The 24652-nt window shown below is 57.0% G+C and overlaps 2 protein-coding genes across 5 annotated transcripts in view; one reads left to right on the top strand and one right to left on the bottom strand.

Annotated features, from left to right (window-relative positions):
* The window catches only part of R3HDM2 (R3H domain containing 2), a 40581-nt gene extending 20701 nt beyond the window's left edge, over positions 1-19880 (bottom strand). For 2 of the 4 annotated variants that reach the window (XM_048327454.1, XM_048327452.1), the window contains exons 1-2: positions 8882-9121; positions 481-679 (exon numbers count right to left, since the gene is read on the bottom strand). In XM_048327454.1, the coding sequence (XP_048183411.1) occupies positions 481-648 (168 nt within the window). In that variant the 5' untranslated portion in view covers positions 649-679; positions 8882-9121. Of the gene's footprint in view, positions 1-480; positions 680-8881; positions 9122-19856 lie in introns of those variants that run through there. The other 2 variants (XM_048327453.1, XM_048327455.1) reach the window with 2 other exon arrangements.
* A 469-nt stretch (positions 19881-20349) lies between these two features.
* On the top strand, positions 20350-24321 carry LOC125337620 (inhibin beta C chain-like). The gene is given in 4 exon segments (XM_048327542.1): positions 20350-21394; positions 21397-21483; positions 21485-21830; positions 23056-24321. Coding segments are annotated over 4 exon segments (1392 nt in total). The 5' UTR covers positions 20350-21178; the 3' UTR covers positions 23799-24321.
* The last annotated feature ends 331 nt before the right edge of the window (positions 24322-24652 follow it).

The raw sequence follows: 24652 nt of genomic DNA on the forward strand, positions 1-24652 counted from the left end.
ACAAGCACAGGTGGCAGGAGAGCAGAGCGGTGGGAATGAGTCCCAGCACCCGCAAATGATGCTTGCACTGAGCTTTTTTTCCTTATTGAAATGAAATCCCAAAACATTCCCGTCCTATTTTTAACTGAAGCGCAGCAATAGTCAAGCAGCATTCCTGAAACCAAGCTCTCCCTGGATGCCTTCACTTGACATGAAGTCATTAACTCATCCTCAGATCAAAGAAAGGAGTAAGAGGGAGGTGACAGCCCTGGCACCAGAACCTGGGGACAGAGCACGAGTGTCCCCAGGGAATATTTCAGTTATTCCACTCCCAGGCTCAGGGAATATTTCAATCCCTCTGGCCAGGGCAGATTCAGCTAAAGAGGCAGGGAGCAGGCTGGAAAGGCTGCACAGCATGGAAAAGGGGGCCCAGGCTCTGGATCCTTCGGGAAGGGATGGGAAGCAGCAGGTGAGGGCCCAGCTCTCCCTGCCCACACTCACCTGAGATTCCTGGCGCACGCTGACCTCCTCCCCCCCATCCTTCTCCACCTCCTCCTTGCTCGGTGACCTGGATACATATTTGGTTTTGTTCACAGATTCCTCAACCACTTTTTTTTCTGATTCCTTCATAATTTCCAGGGACTCCTGTGCCGTGTTGCTGTTGGACATCTTCAGAGCCCTCCGGCGCAGCGACGGGCACCTGCAGGACAAGGGGCAGGACAGGGACGGGGGGTCAGGGGTGCACAGAGGTTCTCTCTGGACACAAACTCTTGCTCGTGCAGGCTGAAACTTCCTTGGAACCCACCTCGTGGGCAGATCCCAAACCCACAAATCCCAAGCACTCGGATCAAGCCCCCCCCACTCATCCCCCGGGTGCAGCCCCAGCTCAAGGGCATCTGGCGGGAGCTCTGTGGTTCTCACCAGGATTTTGGAGGCACCAGGGCTGGACAAAGTCCCTGAGGTAGACAGAGGTCCCGAGGCAGGTAAGTGATGGAGAGAGAGACTGAGGGCAGCTCTAAACCAGCAAACATCACACAGGTGAAATAAATTCCAGCAGCCAGAGCTGTGCTCTGCCTCAGGGCAAACCACCACCAAAAATCTGCATTTCCCCAAATCCCAGCCCAATCTTTTTGGAGTCAGTCAAATCTTCAGTGAGAAAATGGCCTTGTACCCCAAACATGCTCTGGGAGATAAGGCAACCCTGCTGTCTCCTTCTGGCCAGATACTTCAGGACAAGTGGGACTCGAATTACACATGAAGACAAAAATTCCTGCTAAAGTTGCATTTAATTGCTTCCCTTTGATTAGCAAGGAGCAGGCAGCCCCCAGAGCCCCTGGAAGCACCTCTGGATTAGAGTGGAGCCTGGACAGGGCAGCGCCTGTGCTTTGGGGTGCTGAGAGCCTCAACCAGGACCCACTCATCAAATTAAGTGTTAATTCCAAACTGATCATCTGGAATCAAAACATCAGCCCTGCCCCTAGAGCTCATCAGGAACTGGAGTGCCAGGACACAGGGAATGGCTTCCCACTGCCAGAGGGCAGGGTTAGGTGGGATATTGGGAAAGAATTCCTCCCTGTGAGGGTGGGGAGGCCCTGAAATGGATTTCTCAGAGCAGCTGTGGCTGCCCCTGGATCCCTGGGCATGTCCAAGGCCAGGTTGGACGGGGCTTGGAGCACCCCAGGATAGTGGGAGGTGTCCCTGCCACGTCAGGGTGGGATGGGATGAGCTTTAAGGTCTTTTCCAACCCAAACCATTCCATGATTTTATGATTCCGGTCACTCAGAGCAGCTCTTGGGAGTCTGAGCAAGGACTAAACCAGCTCCACGTGGCTGTGGAGGGATGTGGCACTGGGAAACACCTCTGGAGAGACAAGTTCCCAAAAAGAAAAAGGGAGCCTAAATCAGAGCGAGGCTCAAACAAAACCCCTCATACCAGAAAACACATCTGATGTTTAACAACTCATTTCCAACTCCTTTGGCAGAAGGTGGCTGAAACAGAGCCAGACCCCACGGAGATTGATCGGCTCCCGACTCTGCACAGGGACAGCTGATATTCCCAGACTATTCCCCTTTAATTTGTGGAGCTGCTGAGCACAAAAGGTGTATTTGACATTTATGCAGTTACTGGAATCACTTCCAGACACAGAAAGCAGGAGAATGCAGGCAACTGCCTCCATTCCATGGATTCTTACGGGGCTTTGTAACAAATTTGCCAAGACATGGAGGGCAGGTGCCCCAGGGCGTGTGGGAAATGCCAGATCCAGTGGGAGACTGGAACAGGACTGACCCACGGAGGCAGCTTGGCCACCTCAGCTTCCTGCATTCCATCACCACCTGCTCAAGGCTGCAGTGAGTGAGGCTGCTGCCAGTGCAGGGCCATAGATGGGACAACCAGGAAAGGGAAAAGTTACTCAACCCAAGGCTAAGCGACACCTCAAGTGGGTGGGAAATATCCCAGAAAATTTGTGGGAAAAAGGTGCAGGGAAAGCATCCATCCTGCAGCTGCGAGGGCCTGTCCTCCCCCCAGTGGGCTGATATCCAGAGTGGTGTTCCCAGGGATGCTGTACAGGGTGATGAGCCCCACACGAGGGAATCCCACGCTGCTCCGACAGGAATTAGGTCAGGAAGGGAAAAGGGAACGCTTTGCCTGATGTGCCTCATTTGTGGGAGGATTGTGCAGGGGGTGAAGGTGGTAAACTCTGCCTCCCCTCACCCCAAAACACTCCACACTGTAGGAAACTGCTCCAGGCTCATGCCCAGGCCGGGGGCTTAAACATTCTGAGAGGATCTGGAGCAGATTTGGGGAAGGGAGGAAGGAGGCAGCACCGGAACTGCACACATGACACTCAAATAAAGGAGTAGGTTTTGTACAGCTCATTCCCTTTGCACCACCCACCCTCTAACAAGCTTTTCCCCCCAAGCCAAACACCTCAGCCAAATTTAAGAAGGATAACAGGATCTTTTTCTATCGTGCTGCAATGTAACTTCAGCATCACACGGGGAATATTATCAGATTTCCCAGAAAAGACAACTCAGAGCCACAGAACTGACATTTATCAGCTGCCCCCTCCTGTTACAGCTTCCGTCCCTGCCAGCCAGCCTCCGGGACGTTTCCCTGCATACAGAATCCAGGGAAGATCTGTGCACTGCTGCTTTCCAGAGGAGGATTCCTTGCGGGATGAATGAATCAGCCCCGCTCCCTCGGGCAGCCGTGGGATGCAGCGAGGGGGTGGCAGACACGAGTGACGGTGACAGACAGGGCTTGCGGAGAGCGTGGAAGTTCAGAGGACTCAGGGAGGGGGTGGGTGGGATTGAGCTGGGCCTTGGGAGAGAGAAAGAAATCACACAGATGCAACACAAAATCTGTGTCAGGAAAGAGAACGGGAGCAAAGGTGGGAGAAGGTGGAAGGGAGGAGGTGGGTGAGGTGCTGTTGCTGTTTTGGTTTGGGGATGGGGATTGGCAAAGCAACTGGGCCAGTGACAGCAGTGACTGGGCACACTGGGAATGCTGGCCAAGGGCCAGGGAGTCGGGACACATTTACATCCTCCTCCTCACTCCAGAAAGGAACATGGAATTCCACCTCTGCTGCCTTCTCGCCACCTGCAGTTCACAGCTGCTGAGCCCTGGGAATGCAGCAGCAGCAGCAGCAGCAGCAGCTCCTGGTTGGGCAGGGAATAAAAGCAAGAAAGTTCTGCATTTTCAGTTCAGATGGATCCGGCAGCAAATCTGGAAACGGCAGGAAGCTCCTGCTAAATAAACTCTCTTCCTGGCCTTGTTTCTGAGGGAACAGACCCGCTCCTGAGCTAAATGAGGGTGCAAAGGAGACATATGGCTGCCGGGTGCAGCTGCCCACACACGGCTCTGGTGGTGCAGCAGGATGGAGGGATCTGAGGTGGGGATGGAGGGGTCTGAGGTGGGGATGGAGGGGTCTGAGGTGGGGATGGAGGGGTCTGAGGTGGGGATGGAAGGATCTGAGGTGGGGATGGAGGGGTCTGAGGTGGGGATGGAAGGATCTGAGGTGGGGATGGAGGGGTCTGAGGTGGGGATGGAGGGGTCTGAGACAGGGATGGAGGGGTCTGAGACAGGGACGGAGGGGTCTGAGGTGGGGATGGAAGGGTCTGAGACGGGGATGGAGGGGTCTGAGATGGGGATGGAAGGATCTGAGGTGGGGATGGAAGGGTCTGAGATGGGGATGGAGGGGTCTGAGACGGGGATGGAGGGGCCTGAGACGGGGATGGAGGGGCCTGAGACGGGGATGGAGGGGCCTGAGACGGGGATGGAGGGGCCTGAGACGGGGATGGAAGGATCTGAGGTGCCTCAGCCTCTCCCTCTCAGGTTTCAGGGCTAAGGAAACAGGTGCTGAAGGAGGGGATTGTCCTGCTCTGCTTTGGGGCAGCCTCACCTCAAGTTCTGTGGGGGCAGTTTTGGGTGCCACAATATGAGAAGGATCTAAAGCTATTGGAGAGCAACCAAAAGAAGGACATGGAGATAGGGAAGGGCCCGGAAGGGCCACACAAGGAGCAGCTGAGGGCACTTGGCTTGTTCATCCCCATCTGCAGCTTCCTCACAAGTGCCAATCTCTGCTCTCCACTGACCCAGGACTTGAGGGAACGGCTGGAGCTGTGTCAGGAGATGCTTAGGGTGGTTATCAGGGAAAGGTTTTCCCCCAGAGGGTGCTGGGGCACTGACCAGGCTCCCCAGGGAATGGGCACGGCCCCGAGGCTGCCAGAGCTCCAGGAGTGTTTGGACAACGCTCTCAGGAACAGGGTGGGATTGCTGGGGTATCTGTGCAGGACCAAGAGTTGGACTCAGTGATCGTTGGGGTCCCTTGCAAATCAGGATATTCCACGATTCCAGGCGGGTTTCACCTTCCCAGCACCTACCCAAGCCACGGCCACGGGAAGCAGCGTCAGTGCTGCAGCATTCCCACCTGGCTTCCAAGACAAGACTCCTGCCTCCCTCCCCTCCATTTCCCTTGGCTTTCCCAGACTCGCTCCACGGGACGCTCAACAGGGCCGTGTCCCCGTGGCAGGGCTGGGATGGAACGGCCTTTACGCTCCCTCCCAACCCAGATCATCCCATGCTGTCCCCAGCACCCACTGTCCCCCTGTGCCGGAGTTTGGGGGCAGCAGCACCCACCACCCACCACCACCGCCCTCCCGCCGGGTACCAGTGATGCTCTGGCGAGCAATTCGCTCATTGGCTGCCTGGCAGCCAATGGGGAGCCGAGCTCCATGGCAACGGGCCCTGTCGCCAGGAGCAACGGGGCGGGGGTGACTCAGGTCCCCCCATCCCCGGCGCGGCAGAGGCTGCGGAAAAGGCTTCGCACAGGGAAAAGCGGAGGCGGCGGGGTGGGGAGGGGGCTGCCACTCCCGGCACGGAGCCCCTCGGGCTCTGCCGGGCCCTCTCCGTGCCCAGGGATTGTCCCAGCGGCTCCTCCTCGGCCAGGGAAGAGCGGCTGGGACAATCCCGGCGATCGGGGGCACCTGCCAGGTGCAACAAGAAGCCGGGAGGGAAGGATTTGTTAATAGGACTAAAGCTCCCGAAATATCTCCATCCTGGGCTCCACTCAGCACTGCACCAGCAGCCGCAGCAGCCCAGGAAAAGTCTGCAGGCTCGGCTGGAATTCCGACAGGTAAAGAGCCTTTGGAGCTCGCTCCCCTTTCCTCCTGCTGGAGAAAGCAGCTCCCAGTCAGGTAACAGCTCTGACTGGGACAAGCTGGTTCAGTGAGAAACCCCAAACGCAGCAACACTCATAAACTCCAACTTCAAAGCCACCTCTCCTGAATTCACTCCTTATTCCTTATCATCAGTTGGAGAGGGATTTAATTCCTCCCTACCTTACAGTTCCCACAAAACCCAGCAAAAGTCCCCACAGGAGGCCGGGCGTCTCTGCCTGCACAGTCCCCGTGCTTAGTCATTGCTTTGAGTCCTAATCTCCACCCCCACATGACATCAAATCCTGAAATTCTGATGCAGATGGAAGGGTTTGAGTCCAGGTGAAAAGGGGGGCAATAACCTTACATGAACAAGCAGACAGGAAATGCAGGTCAGTCCGAGTGAATTCTGGAGAATCAGGAGGTTTCCTTGTGGAAAACATCTCAAAGCACAACCTCATTTCAGGGGGAATAAAATACTCGGATATTTTGGTACCTCCCTCCATCAAGGCAAGGACTAAACTCAGGAGAGGTGTCAACTTCCAGGAGTATTCTAGGAGTGTGACCAGTATCGGGACTGCCAAAATAATTTCCATGTGACACCCAGGGATCGTGTAAAAGTATATAAAAGTTTTATAAACATCAATATTCCTTCTTTCAGGAAGAAATTCTTCCCTGTGAGGGTGGGCAGGCCCTGGCACAGGGTGCCCAGAGGAGCCGTGGCTGCCCCTGGATCCCTGGAAGTGTCCAAGGCCAGGATGGAGCAGCCTGGTTTAGTGGAAGGGGGCAGAATGAGATGAGCTTTAAGGTCCCTTCCCATCCAAACCATTCCATGATTCCACATTCAGGTCCTTTCTTCCACTTTCCTCACCTTTCAGGCCCTTTCATGTCCCACCTGGGCACACCTGAGCCACAGCCCCAGCTGATCTCTGCTGCTCTCCAGCACCTCTGGGTACAAAAATCTCTGAAATACTCTGACCTGGATGGGAAAACTTTGTTTATACCTAATTTCCACGTGTGGGAAAGGAAACACAGAGAATTCCTGCTCCAGTTATCCTGCGCCCCAGCTCCCAGACACTGACAGGGTAATGCTGGGAGAAAGGAACCTACTGCACCAACACCCCAGGAATTAAATGGTCCTAAGGAACACTTCCCTAAGGAAAGAGGGATTAAACAGTTTTAATTCCAAGTTGTCCGAGCCTGGAGCTCCCAGCACCAAGGGCCGCTCTCAGCCCTGCTCTCCCCTCGGGTAGGAAAAGGGACATTATTGGTTTGATGTTAAAAGGAAAGGAAACTGTGATCCTGCTGTTCTCTTCTCCTTTGACTTTTGGGAGCTGCTTTAGGCTGAGCGATAACCTTCTCACCCCTCGTTCACAAAATCTGGAGGAGGAAGAAACCCAAAACCAACAGCAAAAAAACCCTGACCCCAAAAGAGTTAAAAAGTGAAGGCTCATCAGTGACACAGCCCTGGAGAACGAAGGGCTTCCTGGAGAAGGAAGTGCTGCTCCCAATGCAGCACTGAAGCTTTGTGGACAGTTCCTGAGGGCTCCTGGGCAGAACTATGGGAGAGAGGAAAGAAATCCAGGATGAGAATCCCCTGTCAAGAGCTCCCTGCTCCATTTCACACCACTTCCCACTTCCTCATCACGAGCTATTCCTGTATTCACCCAAAGAGCAGGGAACTGCTCTGGTGACGTCAAAGCAGTTTCCCAGCAACAATTAATGAGGGCTGTCCACCACAGGGGTTTCCTGAAAAGCGAGCAAGGAATTATCCACCTACCTTCCACAGTGTCAGGATGCAATAGGACAGCACTGAACAGGGATTGCTGTTAACCCTTCCATGGCTCAGCGGAAATCCCTGGCACAGCTCCCACCGACACGCTCCCAATTTTTCTGGAGAATCCCAAGCAGAATTCCCTCCTGAGCCCATCCGTAATGAGGCACCTGTGCTGGAGGTACCAACCAGGCTCAGGAAAAGATGGAAAACAGCTCTTCTCCTGCTGGCAGCTGCTCCTGTGCTGAGCCTGCGCCAGGCAGCAGCACCGGCATTAAAAATCTGGATGAGGGAACAAGGAATTCCCTCACCTTCCTGAGCTGACCTGGCTGGCAAAGCACATCCCCAAACTTTGTTTCTCAAACCCAAACCTCCACAGGAGGAAGGCATGAGGCAGGAATGTCACCTGCATCCCTCCTCCTGCTCTCCAGCTGCTGCTCCCGCTTTTCCCCATGCTGGCAGAGGACACAGAGCCACTTGAGACGTGGGATGTTCTCCAGGTGGGACCCAGAAATGGATTTGAACATAGGAAAAAAATGGGGAAATCATGATTCAAAGAAAAAACTCAACTTCATCTGTTGGCTGCCAGCAGCAGAAGTTGGGATTGAGTGTGAAGTCTGAGGAGACTGAGGAGCAGGTAGAGAGATCCCGAGATCCCAAAGCACAGTAACCACACCTCAGTCCCAAGGAAACCAGCTCCCAGCACTAAATCTGGAATGATGAGAGCACAACTTCTTGGGCATGAGGCAAAACTGGATGACGGACACGTGCGAGGAGGGGGAAAAGTCAACCCAACCTCCTGGTTCCACTAAACCCAACTCAGTGAGAGGTCTAAATTAATTTTTAAAATGGGGTTAATGTATCAATGATTACAAGCACCGTCCTACAGAACACCAAATTGCATAAGCCACCCCGAAAACGTCACTTGGCACACAGCCAACTGAGTAGCCAACATTCCCCATCGGCTAGCCAGCTCCAAACAAGTAAATCCATTAAAATATAACCCAGCGAAAGAGCCGGGAAGGTTCTGTCTTTGCAAAACAACGGGAACTACCGAGGAGCAAGCTGCAGACGCTTGGAGCACAAGGAGATTCCATGATGCCGTCAGGGGAACTCCTTAATGACATGGCAGAGCACAGGATGCCGACCGGGGATTCCCTCTCTCCGTAGGTGCATCCCCGGCAGCACAAAAGGAGGAAGAGGAGAGCTCGTCTCACGCTCCCAAGTCCTGACTGAGATCCCAGAGACACATATTCATTTAGTCCAGTTCCATTTTAAATTAACCCCATCCAGCAGCAGAAATCCTGGCACTTCCCAGCGGGAGAGGGACACTGCCAGGTCCCCATCCCTGAAATATTCGCCCACATTCACGCTGCATTTTGCACTGGGGAGGGGAAAAAGAAAAGTCTGATCGATCTTTCTTTTTCTCAAGCCCCAAATAATTAAAAGCTCATTCTAAAAATAAACTCACCGTGGTGGTTGTGCACTCTGAGCACGTCAGCTGTTTCCCGATTTCAACAGAGACTCCATGGCCACGACCAGTTCAAGAGGAATTCTGCCAGGATAACATCGCTCCCGGGAAGCCCCTGCCAGCCCTCCCCAATAAAACGCTTGTGATCTTTGCGGCTGCTCCGGCGAGCTCAGGGCTCTGACAAGCGGCTCGGCAGCGGAGCAGATCCCAGCTGTTCCCAGGGATGTCAGCACAGCTCTGCCAATAGCCACATCCACACCCCCCCTCCTGCTCTCCCGCAAATCTTCAATGGAGCTGCCTCCGCGCAGCCCGAGACGCCGTTAAAGACGCAGCATCCATCCCCTGCCAACCCCGGAGCCACCCGGAAGGGACCGGGGGGTCCTGGTGGATGGGGGGCTGGATGTGAGTCAGCAGCGTGCGTCCTGCAGCCAGGAGGGTCACCACATCCTGGGGGCATCAGCTCCAGCACCGCTGGACAGTGAGGGAGGGGACTGTCCCACTCTGCTCTGGGCTGGGGTAGCCTCATCTCCAGTGCTGGGGGCAGTTTGGGCACCACGATAGGGAAAAGGTCTAAAGATACTGGAGAGTGTTCAAAGGAGGGACATGGGAATGGGGAAAGGTCTGGAGGAGTCACACAAGGAGCAGCTGAGGGCACTTGGCTTGTTCAGCTGGAGAAGAGGAGACTGAGGGGAGACTCCTCGGGGGCTGCAGCTTCATCCCGAGGGGCAGCTCCAACCTCTGCTCTGGGGACCAGGGACAGGACCCCAGGGAATGGCTGGAGCTGTGTCAGGTTGGATATCAGGAAAGGGTCTTCCCAGAGGGTGCTGGGCACTGCCCAGGCTCCCCAGGGAATGGGCACAGCCCAGAGGCTGTGAGAGCTCCAGGAGCCTTTGGACATCGCTCCCTGGGATGCCCAGGGTGGGATTTTGGGGTGTCTGTGCAGGGCCAGGAGTTGGGATCAATGATCCTTGGGGGCCCCCCTTCCAACTCAGGGTATTCCATGATTCCATAAAAGAAGGGATGGCAGATACCACCCAAGGCATCAGCAGCCTCCAGAAGGATTCAGATGCGTGGACAACACCCAAAACAACACCCCACACCTGCCCAGGTGGGTCACAGCCAGCCTTGCTCTGCTCCTGCCACTGCTGCCACAACTCTTCTGAGGGGTCACTTTGTTAGCGGTTTAATTTCAATTCAGTTCTTTATTTTTCTTGCTCATTCATTGGTGATTAAATACAGAGAGGCAGAAAACAAGAAATGCAAACAGCCCCAGAGAAGTTGGAAACCTTTTGCTTGCTTAAACTTTCCCCAGAAAGGCGTTTTCCACCCCAGACTTGGCGATTCTGCAGGCACAGAGGCCACAATCAAATCTGCTCTCCACATCCCATGGATGGAAAATGGGAGAGAAAGGAATTATGAGGGACAAGAAGACAAAAATCACCTGCAATGCTCTTCCAGTGTTATCAAAGGTCTCAATTCATCAACCCACACCTTGGAATGCTGAGACTCCAGGGATGTGGTACAAGATTTTCCCACCAAAAGGTGCAAGGAAGACAGATCCAAAGGATCCCAGTTCCTTTTATGTCTCCCATTTCTGGCCACTTCAAGTTTTTTTTACTCTCAATTCTGCAAAGAACTTTTCCAATGAAGGTACCTGGGCAAGAAAACCAAAGCACAACCTCACAGGCTCTTTGAGAAATGGGGACCAGGGTCTGAGCAGGGGGAGGAGGATGAGGGGCTTCAGCTGAGCTCAGCCTAAGGAGGATGAGGGGCTTCAGCTGAGCTCAGCCTAAGGAAGATGAGGGGCTTCAGCTGAGCTCGGGGGGGGGGAGGAGGATGAGGAGCTTCAACTGAGCTTAGTCTAAGGAGGATGAGGGGCCTCAGCTGAGTTCAGTCTAAGGAGGATTAGGGACTTCAGCTGAGCTCAGCCTAAGGAGGATGAGGGGCCTCAGCTGAGCTCAGCCTAAGAACAAGGGGCCTCAGCTGAGTTCAGTCTAAGGAGGACGAGGGGCTTCAGCTGAGCTCAGCCTAAGGAGGACGAGGGACTTCAGCTGAGCTCAGCCTAAGGAGGACGAGGGGCTCCAGCTGAGCTCAGCCTAAGGAGGACGAGGGGCTCCAGCTGAGCTCAGCCTAAGGAGGACGAGGGGCTCCAGCTGAGCTCGGGTTCTGCTGCTGCTCAGGAGCTCCAGAGGCAGCGGCTGCGGCAGCCCCGGTTGCGCAGCAGGAGCCGGGCTGGAGCCGTGGCTGGCAGCGCGTGCTCAGAGTGACTCTCCGTGGCAGCCAGGCCAGCGGGACCCAGGGATCAGCCCAACAGCTCAGCACCAGCTTTCACCCCCTTTTAACTCATCTCTTTGGGGGTTGGTTATTCCTGGCACCCAGGAATAGGTCCCTGGAGTGTGAAACCTGGAGCTCTGAGCCCTGAAGCGGCTCCAGGAGATACTTTGCAAGTGAAGAAGTGACAGAAAGGGGCAGAGGAAGCATTCCCAGGGCAAGGATCACTGCTCCACACGGAGCCTTCAAGCTCCCCCAAACCCAGTGAAGCCAACAGCTTCATTCTGCTAAGGAGCATCCTGCGGTCAGAGGTGGCCTCAGGATTGTGAAGGATGGGTGCTGGAGCCTCAGGATCGTGAGGGATGGGTGCTGGAGCCTCAGGATCACAAGAGATGGGTGCTGGAGCCCTGCAGTGGCAGGATCAGTGCTGTACAAGGAGAAAACCCAGGATGGGTGCTCTCCCCTTCTTCCAGATCTCCCTGTTTTCAAAGAACATCCCATTGGTTTGGATGTCGAGGCCTCACTGTGTGTAGTTAAAGGAGGAAGAAAAGCAGTTCCATGAGAACCTGCAGACCTGAGCTCTGGCATTTGGGTGGGTGGATCAGCAGATTTCGGAATGCGAAAGCCTCCGGCCCCAAGACGTGAGCACCTGCCCCAGACAGCACAGGTGCAGCCTCCTGCAGGCTCATCCAGCTCTTCCCAAAATCCCCGTCCATCGCTGCGAGCCAGCAGCGTTTCATCCTCATGGAACACAGTGCAAGTGAGAGGATTTCCTGAGCTGCATCCTTCTCCTTACATGGGAGACAACAAATCCCGTGTGGAGGGAGGAGGAGGAAGAAGAAGAATGAATCAGCCCCAGCAGCCTGGACAAAGCCCCACGGAGCAGATTCCTGCCTCTCACACCGAGAGCCCTCGGCTCTGGAATCGCAGCCACAAAGAGAAACTGGGTCAGGGAAAGCGGGGACGGGGAAGATGCAGCAGTTCCAGGTATTGCCAGTGCTCCCGGCTGGCAGGGAAGCTGCCAGTGCCCAACGGTCACCGGGAAGAGGAAACAAAGGGAAATGCAACAAGACATTCCCTCCTTCCCTGCATGAGCCCAGGCTCTGTCTGGCAGCCCAGCTTCCATGGAGAGGAGTCAATTAGGAAGTGGATAAATTCCACCAGAAGGGGGAAAAGTCAGACACTAAACCAGTGGGGTGGCACTGGTGCAAGTCCCCACCAGCAAGCAGGACTGGGATCTCCCAGAGACAGACAGTGGCTGGGAAGGGAGAAGAGCTTTGCCAAGGGAATTCCATGTATCCATGCACCCACCCAGAGCACAGAACTCCCTGTCCCCTCAGACTGGGGGAAAGCCCCAAATCTGGGACAGGCTCACGTCTCACTCCTGTCAGCCTCAGCCCCCACAGCACCACGGGGACGAGGGAGAGGAAAATCCCCAAGGAGCTGGAGCACAGATATTCTTTGGGATGGACCTGACCTTGCTCAGGATCCAGCAGCGGCCATTCCCAGCGTTAATTACTGGAGTGCACAGGTGGAACCATGCCCCAGACAGCGGCTGCTTCCAAGGACATGAGGAGCACACGGACTGCGGAGAGGAGCTGGAGATGAAGAGGCTGCCTGCTGTGACTCAACGTCAGGTGCTGCCAGGTACCCGCCAGCATCCGAGCATGGGGGTCAGCGAGGACACAAACACTTGGACAGACACCACAGAACCACACGGAGAGTCAAGGACCTTCCCAAGTCCTCCACGCCCACAGTCTGATCCCGTGTTTTCCTCGGCATGTGTGCAGAGGTGACGCTTCCCGGGCTGGAAGCGTTCTCCAGGCAGCACAAAGAATTTTAATTCCACTTTCTATTTTAAAAAAGGGCCTTTCCATTCAAACCTGGCTTGGCCATGGATGCATTATCACGGCAACCACTCCCTCCCTGTCTGTCCCAGCATCAGACACCCGAAGATCCGGAGGGTCTGGGCCTGGCCTGTGACCCCTCGACCCCTCCAGCCCCTGTCCGAGCCAGGCCCGGTGTGGTTTGCCATGAACCAAATCTGTCAATGGCTCAAGACAGACACGTGGGCAGCGCCGAGCAGGGAAAACGTAGCACGCTCCATTCAGCTCCAATCCCTGATAAATAATTCAGGAAGAGAAATGCCGCAATACAGAGCCCAGCAAGATTTAAAAATAGACCATGCGCCGCTCCAGAGGAACGGAGGGAAGGAGAGGGGTGGCAGGAACGGGAGCACGAGGGGTGCCAGCAGCTCCACACCCCGACCCCAGCACAGGTGTTCACGTTCTCTTTTAGCTGGGAATTTAACCCAATTATTGTTAGCACAGCAGCAGCGTTCCGGACTGGATCCTGTCCTGGATCGGAGCCCTGCAAGGAAGCAGAGTCCCAAAAAATGAGCCCCAGCAGGAGGAAGGATGTAGGTGGGTACTACCCCAAATCCAGCTGCCAGCAGCCCAGGCACTTCCATTCATCACCCATAACAGTAGCTGCTGGACAACTGTCCCAAGAGCTGTACCCCAAATTATAGAAATAAAGAATGTTGTATTTCTAGATATATAAAATGTATAAAAATAGATAAATATACAATATATCCATCAAAACCATACAAATATCATCACACAAACACCACTCCCAGTCAGGCAATAAGCAGAAAACTCTTGTCTCAGGATTCCATCACCCTTCCTGCATCCTAAAAAAAACCCCAAACCAACCCAACTTTGTGCTACCCTAAAATATCCAACTCTCTGAACAGTGTAGGTGTCACCTGGATTTTCGTGGTGGCGATTAGAACACAGAAAGGATGTAGGAAGATCATTTACCAGCTCCTTCCACCTGTACAAAACACTTCCCATTCCCTATTCATTATTAATTAAGCTCAGTCAGAGGTACAGCCCCTTTATCCCAGTTTGCCACTGGGATGCTCTAAAGGGAAAAATGGGCTTTCCAGGTTTTGCAGGAATACTTTGCCAGATGGCTGCGTTCTCCCCTCCTCTCTCAGCTTCAAAAATAGCTCCAGAAAGACACGGATTTTTCCCTGCTTCCTCGTGAACAACGATCCCAGCTTCCCAAGGACTTGTGAGATGGGGAACTGCCACTAATAAGAAAATACAGAGTGAGATTTTCCTAAGGAAAAATAAAATTGTGTCATGTATAGGTGATTAAAAACCTAGTAACTCTGGACTCAGAGGCTTTCCATAAATATTTTGCAGTTTTCCCAACAAACATGAAAATAAATGTAGGGAAGACATGGCAGCAGCTGCTGTGAGGAGACTCTGACAGGACACCAAAACTCCCAAAAAAGCTGCTGGTCAGTGAGGAGATGGAGGAGAAACTCCCAACGCTCCCACTAGTGGCAAGTCAAGACTCCTGCGATCCAGAATCCACCCAGAATCCATCCACAGAAGCTGGGAATACCCGTAAGGATTGACAGGCGGGTGGAATGAGATGAGCTTTAATAAGGTCCCTCCCAACCCAAACCATCCTGGGATTCCAAAATTCCCTGGTAAAACGGAGTTGCTCTCACCAGCCCAGCAAATCTGCTGCTGGACCCTCCCAGTCACATCCCAGTGGGAATTTAGGATTTTTCCTTATTCTGGGAAGCTCTGTGCTGTTGGGATCACACTCAGCAGGAGGGGCTCACGTCCATCCAGGCAGCGCCAGGGACACCAACTGCTTCCATACATCCCATGTCCCTGTTTGAAGGCAATCTGTGGGGGAGAGTTGGGAAAAGAAAACCCCAAAATTTTGGGATACAGACACATTTAAAGGGAGAGAGCAGGCTGAGACTGGAGCAACCAAGCCACTCACGGAGGCAGGACACAAACACCTCAGCATTCCCCACATTCCAGGTTTTCCTTTTCCATGCTCCCCGCTTTCCCCTCCATCCAGGGTCAAATCCCAACACCACTGGCCTCAAAGCTCAGGGTTGTTTGGACATAGGGAAGCAGACAGGATGGGATCCTGCTGGGAAGGACATGAACACCTCAGCATTCCCCACATTCTGGGTCTTCCTTTTCCATTCATCTTCCTTTCCCCCCATGCAGGGTCAAATCCCAACAGGAGTGGGCTCAGAGCTCCTGGTCTTTTGGGTTTGGACATGGGGAACCAGGCAGGACAGGATCCTACTGGGCATCACTGCATTCCCCCCGTTCTGGATCTTTCTTTCCTGCTCCTGCTCCCTCCTTCCTCCCCCATCCAAGGTAAAATCCCACCAGGATTGGGCTCAAAGCTCCTGGGATGGACACAGGGAAGCAGGCAGCAGAGGATCCCATTTCCTCATGGAATTTCCTGCCTGAAGCCTCCCCAGAGAGGTCAGCTTCCAGGATAACACCTTCCCAAACAAAGCGGATTTTGTGTCTAAACTCAGCTCAGGAGAAATTAATTCCTCAAAGAAAAAGATGTCAAAGCAAGAGCAAAATTTAAAAAACTTCATTAAAAAAAACCCAAAAAGAGCTGCTCTGACGAGTGGGCTGGGCCTGCCCACACTCAATCATCCCCAAAATTCTCCGGGAAGCATCGGTGACTCAGCCTGCGGCACACACAGACAGCTCGTGCTCCGGATCCGGGATGGAGCTGCCCTTCCCAGGAACCCCTGGATCCGGAGCGTGTGCTGGGGAATCCCGGTGCTGACAGGCACGAGGGAGACCCCAGCCCATCCCACACCCCTCACCTGGGCTGCAATCCAGGGAGGGATGGATCCCAGCTGGGGTCGTGGGATTCGAGGGAAGGTGCAAGGAAAGATGGAGGAGAGCTGGAGGGGAGGGAAACTCCCTCAGGTCCTTGAGTGTGTTTGAGTTCAACAAGGTCAAGTGTTGGGTCCCACATTTGGGTCACAACCACCCCATGGAATGCTCCAGCTTGGGGGAAGAGGAGCTGGAAAGCTGGGAAAGGCCCTGGGGTGCTGTGCCAGCGGCTGGACACGAGCCCAAGTGTGCCCAGGTGGGCAAGAGGCCGATGGCACCTGGGATTGTCCTCCAGTGCTGGGTCCAGTTCTGGCCCTCACGGCCACAGGGACACTGAGGGGCCGGAGCGTGGCCAGAGCTGGCCAAGGGCTGGGCCAGCAGGAGAAGGGTCTGGAGAACTCCTGAGGGAGCTGGGAAAGGGGCTCAGCCTGGAGCGAAGGAGGCTCAGGAGGGACCTTTTCACCCCACAACTCCCTGACAGGAGAGCGGAGCCGGCTGGGGTCGGGCTCTGCTCCCAGGGAACACCAGGATGAGAAATGGCCCCAGATTCCTCCAGGAGAGGGTCACGATGGACAGCAGCAGGAATATTACATGGAAAGAGTGGTCGTGCACTGTCAGGTTGTCAAGCACCATCAGGTCTGCCACTTGTTCCACAGAATCATGGAATTCCTGAGGTGGGAAAAGATCTGCAAGGGCATCAAGTCCAACCTGTGACTGATCCCCACCAGAGCCCTGAGTGCCACATCCAGTCATTCCCTGGACACCTCCAGGGATGGGAACTCCACCACCTCCCTGGGCAGTCCCTTCCCATGCCTGACAACCTTTTCCATGGAAAAATTCCTCCTGATGTCCAACACAAACCTCCCCTGGTGCAGCTTGAGGCTGTTTTCCTTTGTTCTGGTGCTCCCTGGGAGCAGAGCCCGACCTCCCCCCAGCTGCCCCCTCCTGTCAGGGACTTGTGCAGAGCCACAAGGTCCCCCCTGAGCCTCCTTTGCTCCAGGCTGAGCCCCCCCCCAGCTCCCTCAGAAGTTCTCCAGCCCCTTCTCCTGCTGCTCCAGCCCCTTCCCAGGCTCCACTGTCCTTCTCCAGATACACTCCAGGCACCTGGAGGTCTCTGACCTCTCTAAACACCAACAGGCACTTCCAAAACCCATCCTTAAAAAAATGATTCAGACCAAGGTAGGAGGTGAATCCCCCTGTCCCATGCATTTGTTTCCTCCCAACATCGCCTTCCCTGCCAGGGCACAGAAACACCAACATCTCCCCGCTGCTTATTCCCTTGAGGAATGAATCCGCTGGGAGTTCTGCCCCTGCAGCCAGGCTGAGAGGCTCAGGATCATCTCAACAGGCATTAAATCATTTTAACATGGGCTTCAACCTCTGCTGGAGCCTTTGGATCCAGCCACAAATGGATATTTGGGAAGAATTTAGGGCCAGGAAAGCGCCTTGGCACAAGAATGCAGGGGAAGCACCGAGTATTGGCAAGATCAGTTTATTGAGTTTCTCTTTAGCCAAAAAAAAAAAAAAAAAAAAGCCCTTTGAAAAGTCTTCAAGGTGCCAAGCTGTGTTCCCTGCCTCTGGCTGCACCTCCTGCTCCAAATTACTTGGGAATAACACTGAGTGACCCAAACCTGCTGCACTGGAGTGATTCAGGTGGGAGAGGAGCTCCCAGAGCTGCTCTGGAAGTTTGGACACAGATCCCTCTGTGGTGCCTCTGGGGCAGCCACCTCCTCCTCGAAGACAACTAAAAAATAATCCATTTATTAAAATGAGCTCTGATCTGGCTCTAATTTAATAGTAAATGAGATAACGAGGTGAAGTCAACTGCAGAGGTGCAGACAGAGGCACAGAGAGCGGGGCTGGGAGCAGTGTTTGCTGAGAGGGGTGATTTAGGCACCTCAGAGGGGTGATTTAGGCACCTTCCCCCCAAAATCAGGGGTTTGGAATAGCAGCACTGCCACGACCTTAAATTTAGCAACACAAATGGCATCAGTGCTATAAGGGGAACTCGATTCCAACGGAGGATCCGGTGTCACAGCCAGCACCAGGGGTCCTGTGGAACAGCTGGAAGGAGGGATTGGACATGGATATTCTCCACTGCTCCAAGGCAGCACTGAGCCAGAGGAGCTGCTTCTCCCTCAGGAATTCATCCATCAGCACAGCAGTTTCCTTCCCCTTTGGGTCAGTTCACCAGGCCCCTCTAATCAGGGAATCCTGGAATAGTTTGGGTTGGGAGAGACCTTAAAGCTCATCCAGTTCCAGGCCACCTTCCATTATCCCAGCTCCAAGGTCTGTCCAGCCTGGCCTTGGACACTTCCAGGGATCTGGCATTCCTTCCAACCCCTTTTCCAAGCCAGGTCAGACAACCAGTGACAAGTACCAGGAACAAACAATTCCTGTGAGACTGAGCAGTGCCGCCCTTTCTCCCAACACTCCCCACTCCAGGAATCAGCAGAATCCCAAATCCTCGGCCCACAGTTTCCCAGGCACAGGGATTTCAGCTGTGTGGAGTTCCCACTCTGGTTTGCTGCATGTTCAGCAAACGTGGCCAAAAATCCACCTTGTTCCTCCCAACACCTTTCGTCAGCGCTGCAGAATCACAAAAGTATTCCAGGAACCCTTGGGAATTTTCCCAGCATGGAAAAGCTCCTGTGTCCCTGAGCTGATCCATGCTGGCATTAAGAGCACCCCTACAGCAACAGGTCACCGGGATTAGGCAGAGGTAAATCAGCTCCCAGGATTAGGAACCACCACAGGGAGATCTCGGACAAGGGGAGAGAGGTGGGGCCCACGCCAGGTTTGAGCCAGGACATTTAATTTTAAATTCCCCAAAAGCCAACGTGTTTGGGAATGAACAACAAGGATTCTGGTGATGTTCCTTCCCCCAGCCCACCGGCTACGTCTGCTTCCACCAGCAGCTCAGAAGCACAAATTTCTACCAGTCCATTTCAAACAGACCTGAGGACGCTTTAATTAACACTTTAATTAACATCAACTCACCTATGACACCTCCTGCCAGGAGACAGAAGCAACTCTGACCCTCAGCCCAAATTCCTACAGGTACCAAATAAAAACCCTGGGAGGATTTAAGCGGTCTCAGGGCCAGGAACACCAAAAAAGAAGCAACAAAACCGCCTTTCCACGTATCCCACCAGCACAGACCCTCCGGACCCCTCCAAACCAGCACCTTCCCACCTGTTGGGAGATCCCAGGACTGGCGATCACTGCCAGGAAAAGCATTTCAAAGCAAAGACGCTGTCCGTGAGGACAGCAGAACATCGCACGGCGCTTCCCAGCTCCTGAAGGGCCCCGGGCTCCTCTCCCACCTGTGGCTCTCGGCCTCTCCAGCTCCGTGCGAGCCGAGCCCGGGCACTGCCGGCTCCCAGCGGGACCTGCCGTGTCTCCGGTGCCGGCAGCTCCGGCTCCACGTGCTCCGCCAACGTGCCCGGGGAAGCGGCTCCGTGAGACTGCTCCGAGCAGCGGCTCCGCGAGGCCCGGAGAGCCCACGGGGAGCCGCACCGAGCGAGCCCGGGGAGGGGCAGCGCAGGAGCCGGACCCCGAGACGGGGAGCCCCGGAGCCCGAGAGGGGCAGCCCCGGAGCCCGCACCGAGCGCTCCCCGAGAGAGGCAGCCCGGGAACCGCAATGAGCGACCTCCGAAAGGAGCGGCCAGGAACTGACCCCCGAGAGGGGCAGCCCCGGAGCCCGCACCGAGCGCTCCCCGAGAGAGGCAGCCCGGGAACCGCAATGAGCGACCTCCGAAAGGAGCGGCCAGGAACTGACCCCCGAGAGGGGCAGCCCCGTGCCGGAGCCCGCACCGAGCGACCCCCGAGAGGGACAGCCCCGGGACGGGAAGCACCGACGGCAGCGCCCCGGCGGGAGCAGCCCCGGGACACGCCGCCGCCGCGGGGGAAAGACCGGGGGCACCGTGGGAGGGTCCCCGCGGCGGCCGCCGTCCCCGGTGCACCGCGATCGCCGCGCTGCCCCCAGCCCTGATCCCCCCCGCCCCCGCTGCACTTACCGGGCCGCGCCGGGCCGGGCCCTGCGCCGCGGGGCCGCCGCCGCCACCCCGGGCCGGGCCGGGCCTGGGCCAGCGCAGGCCGCCCGGGCGGGGAGGCGGGAGGGACAGGACGGGGGGGAGGGGGGAGGGGAGGGTGGCCGGAACGGGGAAAAACGGGGAAAGAAACGGGAAAAAAAAAAAAGGGAAAGAGGAGGCGGCCCCTCCCCCGCGGCGTGCGCGCTGCGTCAACGCGCCGTGCGTGCTGCGTCATCATCCTGCGCCCGCGCGCCCGCGTTGCTGTGGCAACCGGAGGGACGCTACGCGCCGGGGAAGGCGGGAGGGGCGTGGGGCGCCCCCTGGCGCGGCGGAGGGAGCGGCGGGGGCGCCTTTTATGGACGGGGCGGGGCTTGGGGCGGGGCTATGGCCAGGCTCCGCCCACTCGCCGTGACACCCCCCCCCCCCCCCCCGCCCCCCCGCGCGGGAGTCCGACTCTGCCCCCTCGGGGGTCCCGCAGCCCCCGGGATCCTCCATCCCCGGCGATCCCAAATTCCCCGGGGGTCCCACACCTCCCCGGGGGTCCCACATCACCAGGGATCCCACAGCCCCCCGGGGGTCCCACGTCACCAGGGATCCCACAGCCCCCCGGGGGTCCCACATCACCAGGGATCCCACACCTCCCCGGGGATCCCACATCACCAGGGGTCCCACACCTCCCCGGGGATCCCACATCACCAGGGATCCCACAGCCCCCTGGGGATCCTACGTCACCAGGGATCCCCCATCTCCCCCGGGGTCCCACAACCCCCCAGGATCCTCCATCCCCGGGTATCCCAAATTCCCTAGGAGTCCCACATCTCCCGGGGGGTCCCACATCACCAGGGATCCCACAGCCCCCCGGGGGTCCTAGATCCCCAAGGGTTCTCCAGCCCCGGGAATCCCACATCTCTGGGAATCCCTCATTCCCAGGGATCTCTCATCCCCCATGGATCCCCTATTCCCAGGGGTCCCTCATCCCGCCGGGAATCCTCCTGGGATTCCCTTTCTCTGAGTATCCCCCACCCCCAAGGGTACCCCATTCCCCAGGATTCCCCATCCGCCGGGAATCCCTCATTGGTCGGGATCTCCCATCTCCAACGGCCCTTCCATCCCCCAGAATCTCCCTTTTCTGAGGATCCCCGACCTCCAGAGATCCCCCAGCCCGCGGGGATCCCACATTCCCCGAGGATCCCCCACCTCCGTGGTCCCCACAGCGCACCGGGGGCCTCCGGTACACCCTGGATACCCCGGGAGCCCCCACCGTGTATCTGCCTGGGCACCGCCGGGGTGGCACCGGGGCGGCCTCGATGTCCCCGCTCTGCGCCCCCCGAGCAGCAGCACCATCCGCCCGGCTCCACCTTAACCGGAGCGGCCGCGCCGCGCTGCCCGCGGCCGGGCGGCTCCGCGGGAGCGCAGGGGCGTTTATCTCGCCCGGGATCAGCCAATATTTGTGGCCACGTCAGGAGAACGAGCCCATCCTCGCTCCGTGCTCCCGCTGAGCCCAGTTCCGCCACCCTGCTCCGCTCCCTGGCCCTGGCGCTGCCGCTGGCTCATCCCCTTCGGCTTCTCGGACACTGCTGGAACCCCCACGCTGTCACCCCCCGCCACCGGCAATGACGGTCACCGTGGCTCTCCTGCTCCTGAGCCTGCTACGGGTGGCGGCTGCCAAGGGTGCGTGGTGCCCGGCCTGCGGGGTGGCCGCGCTGGCCCCCGGCACGCAGCGGGACGCGCTCCTGGAGCTGGCCAAGCAGAGCATCCTAGCCAAGCTCCGCTTGCCAGCCAGGCCCAGCGCCCCCCAGCCCCCGGCCCGAGGGGCCCTGCTGACCGCGCTCCGCAGGATGCGAGCGCAGCGCTCGGACACGGCCGCCACCCCAGGGATGCTCCGGGACGGCCGCGTCCCACCCCTGCGTCCCGGGATGGGGCTGCAGGAATACGAGATCCTGAGCTTTGCTGAGTCAGGTGTGTACGGATCCGCATCCTGTGGGTGGGGGGCATGGAGGGAAGGGAGGTCGTGAGGAGGTGGGAGCTGCACGGGGTGGAGGGAACACTGCTGGAAGGTGCGAGAGGCTCCCGAACCTTTGTATCCACATCCCAAGCGTGTCCCAAGGGAATCACTCACAGAGGGGATGTGCAGAGGTGGCAGGGTGGCACAGAGCACGGATGTGCTGCTGTGTCGTGTCACCTGTTGCCCACATTGGCTGAACTGTCCCCCTTGTGCTGGAGGTGGAGGGGTCAGATGGCCATGTTTTCCGAAATGGGATTTTTAGCCTCGATTTCCTGCCAGCCCATAGCATGTGGACAGAGCTCCACAGCCCACTGCGCCTCCACGTCCCACCCAAAGCGCTGGGTGCCTCATTTCACTCCAAAATCTGCTGCTTCTGGGAGGAGAGAACTCCCCAAAACACACTCAGGGCTCCTGACAAGCATCACTGGAAAAAGAGAATCCCGCTTCTAGCTGACAACTTTCCTTGGAGAGATATAGACTCGCCACCCCATCCCACAGAGCATCCTGCACCCTCACTTTCCCAGACCAAATTCCACGTGGTGAGGTGGGGGTGCTCCACTCCCCTCGCAGGCCCTGTGTCCTCAAAGCCCTTCAGGGACAATGCTGCTCCATGGCACATTGTGTTCCCACACTGCAGGACAATGGGGAGCTGTCTCCTGGCTTGGTGGAATCGAGCCAGGGGGTGAACCCAGGCTTGGAGCACGGGGAGGGGGTTGTGTCCTCACAGGCAGAGCTGTGCCAGGAGCCCCGAGTGCTCTCATGGCCCCGTCAGCCCTTTCTTGGCCAGGAGGAGCAGCAGCTCTGCAGCCAAGGAAGGAGGGAAGGCTCCGGGGAGACCTCAGAGCCCCTTCCAGTACCAACAAGGGCTCCAAGAGAGCTGGAGAGGGACTTTGGGCAAGGTCCTGGAGTGTCAGGACAAAGGGGAATCTTGGAATATGAAGGGCTTCATACTGGAAAAGAGGAGATTTAGATGGGATTTTGGGAAGAAATTCCTCCCTGTGAAGATGGGCACAGGTTGCCCAGAGAAGTTGCCCCATCCCTGGAAGTGTCCAAGGCCGGGTTGGACGGGGCTTGGAGCAACCTGGGATAGTGGAAGGTGTCCCTGCCCATGGTAGGGGTGGGAGGAGGCGAGTCCCTGCTTTGCTTCACTCCTGACTCTGCTCTTGGTTCTGTGCGCAGGATCCTCCACTCCCCGCAGTGTCCACCTTCATTTCCGCTTCTCCCAGGAGGTGGCCGGGAGCACTGAGATCCTCCAGGCCACCCTCTACCTGTTCTGGGCAGCCCCCAGCCCCGGAGCACAGCCCATCACCATCAGGATCCTGCAGCCGGACCCGGCAGGGCCAAACATGACAGTGGCCAGCGAGACACAGCTGGAGGTGCAGAGATCCGGCTGGACCACACTGGACATTGGAGCAGCTGTCCGGAGCCTCTTTGGACAAGACATCCCACGGCTCACGGTGGAACTGGAGGTGCCAGAGGACTGGGGGTCCCCGCTGCCATCTGACCACAGTGATTCCCACTGGCCATTTGTGGTGGCCCAAGCCCAGGCCAGGACACCCCACCGTGTCCATCGTCGCGGCATTGATTGTGGCGGGGACTCGCGGATGTGCTGCCGCCAGGAATTCTTTGTGGACTTCAAGGAGATCGGCTGGGAGGACTGGATCATCCAGCCGGAGGGCTACCACATGAACTACTGCGCGGGGCTGTGCCCGCTGCACATGGCCGGCGTTCCCGGCCTCGCCGCCTCCTTCCACACCGCCGTCCTCAACCGCATCAAGGCTGCCAGCGCCACGGCAGCCGTGAACTCCTGCTGCGTTCCCACCCAGCGCCGGCCCCTCTCGCTGCTCTACTATGACCGGGACAGCAACATCGTCAAAACCGACATCCCCGACATGATCGTGGACTCCTGTGGCTGCACCTGAGTGTTGCCGGAGCGGGCAGGAGGCCAGGACATGGCAGTGCAGGGCTCCCTCCTCCCGGCTCCTGGCTGGGAGGCAGGAGCTCTGCCAAGGGGGTTTCTCCTCCTCAGGGTGAAGCATCGAGGGTGATGCTGAATGTGCAAGTCCCCTCCTCTCTCCACTCCCACATGGCTCTTTCCCCCTTCAGATCTGCCCATGGATTCCTCTCACAGCCCCTCAGACTGGCTCATGTGGGACTCCAGAGCCTTCTCCTGCCAGATCAGGATGGTCCCACTGCCATCCCAGCCCAAAGTCGTGGTGCACCCTGGTTGTGGCTACACCAACACAGGACCCACCAGTGGCCATGCTGAGCTGCTGGGGCTGGCGAGGACAGAGGGCAGGGGTCATTCCCATGGCCCCACTCAGCTGGACACATGGCTGAGCAGGGAGAGGAAAGGGAAATCGATCCCAGTGGGAGGAATGTGTCCCCCTCTCCAAGCACCCCAGCTACCTGGTGTCCAATAAAGACTCCCAGCCGTGGTGTGTGTCCCTGTGTGTGTGCCCTGTCACTCACCAGCACATCTTCGGGTGCTCCTGGCATGGGCAGCCCTGGGACGGCACGGGACAGACCCGTTCTGCCACTGAAAACCCAGGCAGTGGGACTGGGCATCTCCACACTGCTCCCAAAGCCCTCCCATGCTCTCTGCCCCTCGGCTGCCTTTCCCAGGGCGATGGGTGGGGAAACACGGCATCGGAGGAGGGGTGGTAGAGGTTGTCTTCACAAAAATTAATTTCTGGGCATAGGCAGCGATGTGGGATACACATCATAAGGTCACCCCAAGAAAATGGGGAACCCCTAATTCATCCCAACCAAATCC

The sequence above is a fragment of the Corvus hawaiiensis genome, chromosome 24, assembly GCF_020740725.1.
Source record: "Corvus hawaiiensis isolate bCorHaw1 chromosome 24, bCorHaw1.pri.cur, whole genome shotgun sequence".
Taxonomy (NCBI): Eukaryota; Metazoa; Chordata; class Aves; order Passeriformes; family Corvidae; genus Corvus; species Corvus hawaiiensis.